The 10,990-nt window shown below is 38.2% G+C and overlaps 1 protein-coding gene across 3 annotated transcripts in view; it reads right to left on the bottom strand.

Moving 5' to 3' along the window:
• Positions 1-202: 202 nt before the first annotated feature.
• The window catches only part of LOC124612412 (diphthine methyl ester synthase), an 84,370-nt gene continuing 73,582 nt past the window's right edge, over positions 203-10,990 (bottom strand). Inside the window, exons 4-5 of one of the 3 annotated variants that reach the window (XM_047140607.1) lie at positions 9,448-9,588; positions 203-476 (exon numbers count right to left, since the gene is read on the bottom strand). In XM_047140607.1, the coding sequence (XP_046996563.1) occupies positions 271-476; positions 9,448-9,588 (347 nt within the window). In that variant the 3' untranslated portion in view covers positions 203-270. Of the gene's footprint in view, positions 480-9,447; positions 9,589-10,990 lie in introns of all 3 variants that reach the window. The other 2 variants (XM_047140606.1, XM_047140608.1) reach the window with 2 other exon arrangements.

The following is a 10,990-nucleotide window of genomic DNA, read 5'->3' as shown; positions in this document are numbered from 1 at the left end:
GAACCACTGAAGCATAAACGTATTTCATTATGTCCACAACACAATACTTAAGCAAATACATAACAACTGCAACATTCATGAGATTTTAGTAGCATATGACATTTGACGAGAATGACTAAGCAAATACAACAACAAATCTTCATTCTAAGGTGTAAAAAAATACATATTATATAGCAGGGTGGCTTGAAATCTAACAAAACAGTCAATTATAAATTCCATTTATTATATAAAAACAAAACAGTCAATTACAAATTCCATTTATTGTGTAACTTATGTAACAGGTTTGACAGTGGGTACAAGTTTCTCCAGATATTCAGCTTCCAGTGGGTGAAGCTGATCAGAACAGATGATGAGAGAATGTAGTGGGGGACCAAGATCAACAGCTGTCATCTGCTCAATTGAGCACACCACCATTTTCTGGCTGTCACTTCCCACACGAGCCACACCAACACACAGACTGTCTGCCTTCAGTGCACCTGCTAACAATACACCTTTCATGTGAAAAGAGAACAAATATTTATGAATGCTTACTGGACAGATTATGCAATCAGTGTCACATATAGAATACCTGTTCTCATATGACAAAACCTATTTGAAACAGAATTCCAGATATATATCAGTGCATGTAGTATACCACAGATGACAGCTCACATGCCGCAGCACAGATATTTTCTTACCCATGGCAAAAATAATTGTGCAACAGATCTTTGGGTGTGACAGATGGTGCAGAAACTGATGAAGGTAAAATCAGAACTACACTGCATGGCTGCATAAGGACTGAGCATTTTAAGAAAGACCAAATATCACATCAGGAATATTAATATTATGAAAAGGATAGTTGCTAAACCACCATATAGTGGAGATGCCGAGCTGCAGATAGGCACTTCAAAAATACTGTCATAAAATAAGCCACACGACCACAGTGTCAGGCAGTGGAAGCCAGAAGACAGAAGCGGTAGTCTGAATTCAGTTGCCAGAGACTATGGTCATGTTTGTTTATTTTTTTATTTATTTACTCGTCAAGTTCTGTAGGACCAAATTGAGGAGCAAATCTCCAAGGTCATGGAACGTGTCAGTACATGAAATTACAACATAAACGTAATAACAGATAAAAATAAATGTTCATGAACCTTAAAAAAGTCAGTCCATAAGTTTAAGTAAACACTAGCAGCAATACAATAAAAATCAGCTTAATTTTTCAAGGAACTCCTTGACAGAATAGAAGGAGTGACCCATGAAGAAACTCTTCAGTTTTGATTTGAAAGTGCGTGGATTACTGCTAAGATTTTTTAATTCGAGTGGCAGCTTATTGAAAATGGATGCAGCAGTATACTGCACATCTTTTTGCACAAGAGTTAAGGAAGTCCAATCCAAATGCATGCTTGATTTCTGCCGAGTATCAACCGAGTGAAAGCTGCTTATTCTTGGGAATAAACTAATATTGGTAACAAGAAACGACAATAAGGAATGAACATATTGAGAGACCAATGTCAAAATACCCAGACTCGTGAACAGAGGTTGACAAGAGGTTCGTGAACTACCACCACTCATACCCGAACCGCCCGTTTCTGAGCCAAAAATATCCTTTTACACTGAGAAGAGTTACCCCAAAATATAATACCATATGACAATAGCAAATGAAAATAAGCAAAGTAGACTAATTTTCGTGTTGGAATGACCACTCACTTCTGACACCATTCGAATAGTAAAAATGGCAGTATTAAGTCTTTAAACAAGATCCTGAACATGGGCTTTCCATGACAGCTTACTATCTATCTGAACTGTTCAGTTTCACTAATCATATGCCCACTCTCTGAAATTAAAACGTCAGGTTTTGTTGAATTGTGTGTTAGAAACTGTAAAAACTGAGTCTTACTGTGATTTAGCGTTAGTTTATTTTCTACAAGCCGTGAACTGAGTTCATCTACTGCACTATTTGAAACCGAGCTAATGTTGCACACAGCATCCTTTATTACCAAGCTAGTGTCATCAGCAAACAGAAATATTTTAGAGTTACCTGTAACACTAGAGGGCATATCATTTACATAAACAACTATCCTTTTCCTAATACTGTTACATCAGGAATAATGTAATAGTTGTAATTCTATGCGTGATTCAAAGAGTTTCACATTCATGGCACACACTAAAAATAACACACCCTTCAAGACACCTTGTTTCTTTGGAATTTCAGTTCAGAAACAAGCGTGTTAAGAGATGATGTGCAGACCAATATGTAACACTAGTTAAAAATACCTAGCGTGACTGCATTGGTATGTTTCCGTTATAATACATAGCCGAGACCACAATTATACCGCAAGACCTTCCCAGTAACTAGAGTCAGCCAGAGGCCACCATGAGATTTTTCATGTAGAACAGTATACATAGAAACAGCCAACAACTAAATAAATAGTGTAAACATGTTGCAAGCAACATTTAAAACAACTCTCAGGTTTTGTATATTGTAACAGTATCATTTTCCTCAACAGTAGCTGTCGACACCAGTATTATTTTTCAATGTTTGGACAGATCAGTTTACCCCACTTGGTTTTCTGAAAACTTTCATAAAATTTTATACACAGTGTGTTATATTTCAAGCTAAAATTTATTAAAAGGAATTACTTTATAAAATGTTTTAGTTTCGAAGTAATAATTGATAAGTACTAGTTCTGAATCTACAGTTAAAATTATTTTTCTTAGAAACATTTGAAATTACAAATTATTGGCACACTTAAAATTTCTATTATTAATTATATAATCCTAGGATTCAATCCCCTGGATTCAATTATGAAATAATAATCGAAATTAATAATGTAGTTAAAACTGGCAGAAATTCATTTATTAATAAAAGTTGTAAACCCTTTGGAATAATGTTTTTTCTGCAAAGTGAGAGAGTTATAAGCATGCATCTGATTTGATCGGATGTATTTTTGTGCGAACAATGTAATTTCGTCTTTGGTAATGTGAAAAATCAAAATACTGTATGACATACTAAAATGTGAGAAAATATATTTAAGAAATAAAAAAATGCTGCAAAAACAATCTTCAGATTTATTTAGCTCAAACCAATGGTGAGGACCTGATGTGACATTTTTCAGCTTCAAGGATCAAACCCCTAGACAAGAAGAACTGGAGGCAACTCAATATGACAAGCTAAGTAAACTAGTGAGTTTATTGTAATCTTCACTCCTCTCAAATCTTCATAAAAGACCTTAATGTGGACAACAAATGGAAGTAGGAAGGAGGGGGTGGATTACAATATGACTCCAAATGGGCACTTGTTAGATTTCCTAAAAGAAATAGTGATTTACTTCTACATGGGGGAGATAGTCACAACTTTTGTTTCATGACCACAATAAGTTCAAGCAAAATTTGTTTTTCAATAGGTTCAGAAATATACTTTCCCAAAAAAAAGGTGGTGAGGTATTCTGGCTGGGGACTACACATGATGGCTCCTGGCAACACCACAAGTGCCCAATACAACTCCATTGCTGCCACTACTCAACCTAAACAAGAACAAATACAAACTCTGGAGGATGTGACAAAGTGGTTAATACTCTGGTGGCCACATCTAAGCATAGCTTATGGAGGATGTTGTTTCGGGTCCTCAACTTCTGAGCTAAGTTAAGGTGTTGTTTGAAGCACAGTGTATGGCCCAGGATGACACCTAGATATTTTGGGTTGCAATTATGATGAAGAATTCTGCCTCTGAAACTTACTTCCAGTTTTACGTTCGCCAACTGATTATTTAAATGGAAGTAACACACTTATGTTTTACTCACACAGGGTTGGAGTCTCCAGATTTTGAAGTAATTATCTGACGCAGACAGGTCATTGGTCAGAATCTCTTCTGTTGTCTTCATTTCCTGGTGTTTTACAGCTAGAGCCAGGACATTGGCATAGCAGAATTTTCTGGACAAAGTGTCCAGTAGATCAGATAAATATAGATTGAACAGTAATGGTGAGAGAACTGATCCTTGGAGCAATCCATTGTTTAGCTTCCTCTCTTTACTAATGTTGCTTCCAGTGGAACTTCCGATCACTTGGCATGCTGTTAATCACTCGAGCCATTGTTCTGCAGGGTATGATATGGAAAAATTTATAGGTAAGGCCTTCCCTCCACACAGTGTCAAAGGCGGCAGTTACATCAACAAACACCACAGATGTTTTTTGCTTCATTTGGTATCCTGACTGTGAAGGATGTGAGAGACAATACTTCGTCGCAGCAGCTACACCCTGATCTGAAGCCTGCCTGATCAAGTGGAACATTCTCTAGGATAGCTCTACTACTTCTGTCACATACAAGCCTTTCAAAAAGCTTGTAGCAGCAGCTAAGTAGGGCAATGGGGTGATAGCTTTCTACCATGTTGCTGGGTTTGCCAGGTTTCAGAACAGATATTATCTTCGCCTTTTTAAACTCCAATGGAAGTTGAACAATCAGCAGGATGTCAGTGAAGAATTCTGCCAGCCATTTCTTAGTTTTTCCTCCCATATGGATCGGAATTCTGGATGGATACCATTGAACCCAGGTGCCTTAAGAGGTTTGAGTTCCTTCAGTCCAGAGTCAATGTCTGAAACAGGTAAGGGACAAGCATACTCTGATGAGGGAGATGCCGTCTTTTTCAGGTCATGAAGCTGTCGTCTGATATGTCTTGTATGTTTCTTGTCGGGAGGCACTCATGGCAATGACATATCAACTAAATAGCAGAAACAGTTCTTTTCAGAGCCCATTAACAAGAAACATTGGATCACTACATATCACTGTGAAACTACAGATTCATATAGTATGGACTCATTTCATATGAGACCATGTACAAACATCTTGCTGTCCCATGAATGCTTATGCCTTCTACTGCCAATCTCTGTAACTACTTTGAAAGAAACAATAATGAACATAAAAGTTGTTGCACGACCGACTGAGCCCATGCATGCTCATGTTGTCATGAGTTTCATGTGTGTACTTATGAGATTTTGCAGTCTGCTGTAATTATGTTGCAAATGTGTCACATTTGTTGAATGAGCAAGACATTTTGGAAGCTCCATACAAAGAATTCAAAGGTTCTAGATTGGAGGGAGAAATATGTAATCGGGAACAATCTGAAAAAGATTCATATACAGGTAAGGAAAGCTGCAGGCTGCTACTATTTTTTGCCACTTATGTTCTTGCTACAGATACTACTGCTTTAATTACAATTTAGTTCTGTTTTATTTGCCTCAATCTCTGCTTTTTTACAGGTGAATCTCACGACAAAGCAGCATCCAACATGAGCTTCCAAGATTTTTTGGAGATGCTGAGCCAATTTGCTGGCAAAACATGCAGAAAACAAACAAACTGCTATTGTCCTGACTGCGTGCCAGAATACTCCAGACTTTTCCATACAAAAGCCAATTATGTGCGAAATTGTTCAAGAACTCGTCTCTCACTTTTCTTTTTAAGGATAATTATAGCTTCTGCCATCAGTATTGTAAAATTTGTAATCTATCAAAGAACTAAAATAAATATGAAAAATAAACCTTGACACTTTTTTTGTGCATATTGCCCTTACAAGAAGTATCAAATGCAAATGTGCCACTAAAACTTCAAGTTGTTGGTATAAATGGTTGGTCTCCTGGGTCCAAAATTTTTTTGAGTGGTTGGACATCAAAGTGTTAAGCACTTATGGACTCAAAAATATGTTTTATGGTTGCTTGTTTTCAAACACATGCCTGTGTGACAGTTGTTAATGTGGAGTCTTCAGAAGTCTTCAGTCATGAACTCTGGGTTGTAGAAATCAGGGTAGTGTACTGAATTTTACAGTCACATGTTACAAAAATATTGACAAGTAATTTGTATCTTTGGAACACTGTACAAAATTGAAACATAGATGGAAGTTGAAGTTTTGTTCAAATCTTGTGGCATGACTTTATTGCTTTGATTCAATAATACCTTCCAACAAATGATACAATAAACAAATAGTGGTATCTCAGTCCATTGGACTTAATGAACTTCATCCAACTGGTAATTACATAGAACCAGTGATGAAACAATCCAATCACCAACACAGACAAGAGTAACTGTCTATGAAGCCAGGTAATGCAGCCTGAGCTTCACAAAGAAATTGTTGCGAAGGCCATGAAGTCACACCAGCAGGAGCATCCACATAGTCATTGCACTAGTATAATATTTTAACCTTTTATTATGTCCCTGTCATGTACTAATTACAGACCAAACTACCTACTAATGGCTAATTCCCTGGTTAAATTCATTATGGAGGGTTTAATATTAAAGGGTTCTTAAATAACAGACAGATTGAAAAGTAATGTTAATCTGCCATTTTAAATTCTACACATACAGAAAGATTCCTTGATGTTTTAATGCAGTGAATAATATTATGATACACAAGGAAGTGTTTAATGAAATACAGGACACCAATGAATCCCACCAACAATACATTCACATTGAAGTAAGACAATGAGAGCTTGGCATCGGAATTTTATGTGGTACATGAATTGTACAGAACAAGAAGACAACACCAAGTTGGTATGCTATGTTTCTAATCCTTCTACGTGTTTCACCATATCTGTTAATATAAGTTCTTTTCCATTTTTTTGTGAGAATCTGGTGATGGCCACAGAAGAAAACTAGTTATTTGACAATGTCATGCAATTTAATTGCAACAGTGACTGCATTATAAAGTGAACGGTTGTACTCTAACAGTAGTATTACACACCCAGGGCTGCTTGCAACAATCACTGTAATACAAGTCCATCATTTTGCTATATGATGTGTAGTGTGATCTGAAGAATTTTAAGGAAACAGATTCCAATGACTGCAGAATTATGATCTCGCATCAGTATTATTCTCACATTCTAATGAATGCATAAATCCACTATGAAGCTTTAGAATTTCCTATCATGCTTTATTTCCTGTTAACAGAAGAAAGTGAATTTCTTGTCATACAGAAATGGGACCTGGATAAACTGACTAAACCAGAGCTTATACAGAGTTTCAGGGAGAGCATAAGGGGACAATTGATAGGAATGGGGGAACGAAATACAATAGAAGAAGAATGGGTAGCTCTGAGGGATGAAGTAGTGAAGGCAGCAGAGGGTCAAGTAGGTAAAAAGACGAGGGCTAGTAGAAATCCTTGGGTAACAGAAGAAATATTGAATTTAATTGATGAAAGGAGAAAATGTAAAAACCAGTAAATGAAGCAGGCAAAAAGGAATACAAATGTCTCAAAAATGAGATCGCCAGGAAGTGCAAAATGGCTAAGCAGGGATAGCTAGAGGACAAATGTAAGGATGTAAAGGCTTATCTCACTAGGGGGTAAGATAGATACTGCCTACAGGAAAATTAAAGAGACCTTTAGAGAAAACAGAGCCACTTGTATGAATGTCAAGAGCGCAGACGGAAACCCAATTCTAAGCAAAGAAGGGAAAGCAGAAAGGTGGAAGGAGTATATAGAGGGTCTATACAAGGGCGATGTACTTGAGGACAATATTATGGAAATGGAAGAGGATGTAGATGAAGATGGAATGGGAGATAAGATACTGCATGAAGAGTTTGACAGAGCACTGAAAGACCTGAGTCGAAACAAGGCCCCGGGAGTAGACAACATTCTATTGGAACTACTGACGGCTTTGGGAGAGCCAGTCCTGACAAAACTCTACCATCTGGTGAGCAAGATGTATGAGACAGGCGAAATACCCCCAGCTGTAAAATACTAACGCGAATTTTTTACAGGCGAATGGAAAAACTAGTAGAAGCGACCTCGGTAAAGATCAGTTTGGATTCCGCAGAAATGTTGGAACACATGAAGCAATACTGATCCTACGACTTATCTTAGAAAATAGATTAAGGAAAGGCAAACCTACGTTTCTAGCATTTGTAGACTTAGAGAAAGCTTTTGACAATGTTGACTGGAATACTCTCTTTCAAATTCTAAAGGTGGCAGGGGTAAAATACAGGGAGCGAAAGGCTATTTACAATTTGCACAGAAACCAGATGGCAGTTGTGAGACTCGAGGGGCGTGTAAGGGAAGCAGCGGTTGGGAAGGGAGTGAGACAGGGTTGTAGCCTCTCCCCGATGTTATTCAATCTGTATACTGAGCAAGCAGTAAAGGAAACAAAAGAACAATTTGGAGTAGGTATTAAAATCCATGGGGAAGAAATAAAAATGTTGAGGTTCGCCGATGACATTGTAATTCTGTCCTGGACAGCATAGGACTTGGAGGAGCAGTTGAACGGAATGGACAGTGTCTTGAAAGGAGGGTATAAGATGAACATCAACAAAAGCAAAACGAGGATAATGGAATGTAGTCAAATTAAGTCGGGTGATGCTGAGGGAATTAGATTAAGAAATGAGACACTTAAGGTAGTAAAGGACTTTTGCTATTTGGGGAGCAAAATAACTGATGATGGTCGAAGTAGAGAGGATATAAAATGTAGACTGGCAATGGCAAGGAAAGTGTTTCTGAAGAAGAGAAATTTGTTAAGGGAATAGATTTAAGTGTCAGGAAGTCGTTTCTGAAAGTATATGCATGGAGTGTAGCCATGTATGGAAGTGAAACATGGACGATAACTAGTTTGGACAAGAAGAGAATAGAAGCTATTGAAATGTGGTGCTACAGAAGAATGCTGAAGATTAGATGGGTAGATCACATAACTAATGAGGAGGTATTGAATAGAAGTGGGGAGAAGAGGAGTTTGTGGCACAACTTGACAAGAAGAAGGGACCGGTTGGTAGGACATGTTTTGAGGCATCAAGGGATCACAAAATTAGCATTGGAGGGCAGCGTGGAGGGAAAAAAATCGTAGAGGGAGACCAAGAGATGAATACACTAAGCAGATTCAGAAGGATGTAAGTTGCAGTAAGTACTGGGAGATGAAAAAGCTTGCACAAGATAGGGTAGCATGGAGAGCTGCATCAAACAAGTCTCAGGACTGAAGACCACAACAACAACAACAACAACAAAAGAACTGCTAAAGGATTTGTAGGGCTACATCTATGAAAATTGGTATTTGGCTTCTCAGTTATAAATTAAGAAAAAAATATATATATTTTTCACTGTTTCTGGAAATTCAACCCCTAAAGGAATGCAATAGGGATGAAAATTTTTAAGACAAATTTTTGTTAAATTAAAAAAACGTTTATGAAAATTGGTACTTTGCTTCTCAGTTAGATATAAAGAAATATTAGCTAGGGGACGAAAGTTGCTATGGAAATATCTGCACAATAACGCAAAAGCATGATTAACAAAAACTTTCGACATCAGCTACCAGAACCGCTTTTTAGTCAGATGTGCATTCGGAACAGATCAGGTTTAATTAGCATGAAAAGCTTAGAAGGTGTTGCAATTTCTGAACGACATAAAAATTCGATTAAATAAAAACAAAAGAAATTTCTCACGCGACATACCATCTACGTGAGTGGAGCAGCGGGTGCTAATCTAGTATACATATACATACCTGCGGAATCATCAAAACCATTTCTCTCAGTTATTTCTAACAGCTGCTTTGCAGCCTGAGCAACGGACATGAATGTTGGAGGCATATATTCCTTCTTCTTCTTCGTTAAACTTTCCAATGTAGGTTCCTTTACCTTTATATCTGTTACATGGAAAGAACAAAAAAAATATTTTTTCTTTGTACAAACATTTGATTTTTTAATATTTGTTTTAACCATAAGTCAGCTAGTTCTTAGGACATTAACTTCTTTAGTTACCCCTTTTCTCTCAAGATACAGTACACTAAAAAAATCAAAACTATAGCTATGAATAAAGGTATTATAATAGGAGCACTGTATGAACAAACACCGAATATGGGTGGACATAAATGGTTGCATGAACTGGAATGAGATTTTCACTCTGCAGCGGAGTGTGCACCGATATGAAACTTCCTGGCAGATTAAAACTGTGCGCCGGACCGAGACTCGAACTCAGGACCTTTGCCTTTCGCGGGCAAGTGCTCTACCAACTGAGCTACCCAAGCACGGCTCACGCCCCGTACTCACAGCTTTTACTTCTGTCAGTACCTCATCTCCTACCTTCCAAACTTTACAGAAGCTCTCCTGCGAACCTTGCAGAACTAGCACTCCTGAAAGAAAGGATATTGCGAAGACATGGCTTAGCCACAGCCTGGGGGATGTTTCCAGAATGAGATTTTCACTCTGCAGCAGAGTGTGTGCTGATATGAAACTTCCTGGCAGATCAAAACTGTGTGCTGGACCGAGAGTCGAACTCGGGACCTTTGCCTTTCGCGGGCAAGTGCTCTACCAACTGAGCTACCCAAGCACAACTCACGCCCTGTACTCACAACTTTTACTTCTGCCAGTACCTCGTCTCCTACCTTCCAAACTTTACAGAAGCTCTCCTGTGAACCTTGCAGAACTAGCACTCCTGAAAGAAAGGATATTGCGGAGATATGGCTTAGCCACAGGCTGGGGGATGTTTCCAGAATGAGATTTTAACTCTGCAGCGGAGTGTGCGCTGATATGAAACTTCCTGGCAGATTAAAACTGTGTGCCGGACCGAGACTCGAACTCGGAGACGAGGTACTGGCAGAAGTAAAAGCTGTGAGTACAGGGCGTGAGTCGTGCTTGGGTAGCTCAGTTGGTAGAGCACTTGCCCGCGAAGGGTAAAGGTCCCGATTTCGAGTCTCGGTCCGGCACATAGTTTTAATCTGCCAGGAAGTTTCGGTTGCATGAACTATCTAAATGAATAATCTCATGCAAATCAAAGTTACGAAACATGATCATATCAATTCATGGGTGATTAGATCTGACAGAAGACATGGATTTTAAGGGCTGTTGCACAAACCACATGTCAATGATGTCAGTATGAAAGAAAGAATGGATTTAATTGAAGTATGCACTCTGGACCTTGTAATGTGACAGACCAAGAGACACTATATTGAAATGATTGACACAGTATTCAGAAAACCACACAAACCACATTCTGTTCTGTTACACAAATTTTCAAACTCATTTTTGCTATTGCTAGTAAATTTGCCA

This window comes from Schistocerca americana, chromosome 4, assembly GCF_021461395.2.
Source record: "Schistocerca americana isolate TAMUIC-IGC-003095 chromosome 4, iqSchAmer2.1, whole genome shotgun sequence".
In the NCBI taxonomy this organism is placed as follows: domain Eukaryota; kingdom Metazoa; phylum Arthropoda; class Insecta; order Orthoptera; family Acrididae; genus Schistocerca; species Schistocerca americana.
Note: the sequence above shows the minus strand (reverse complement) of the source record. Positions and strands in the feature narration are given on the sequence as shown.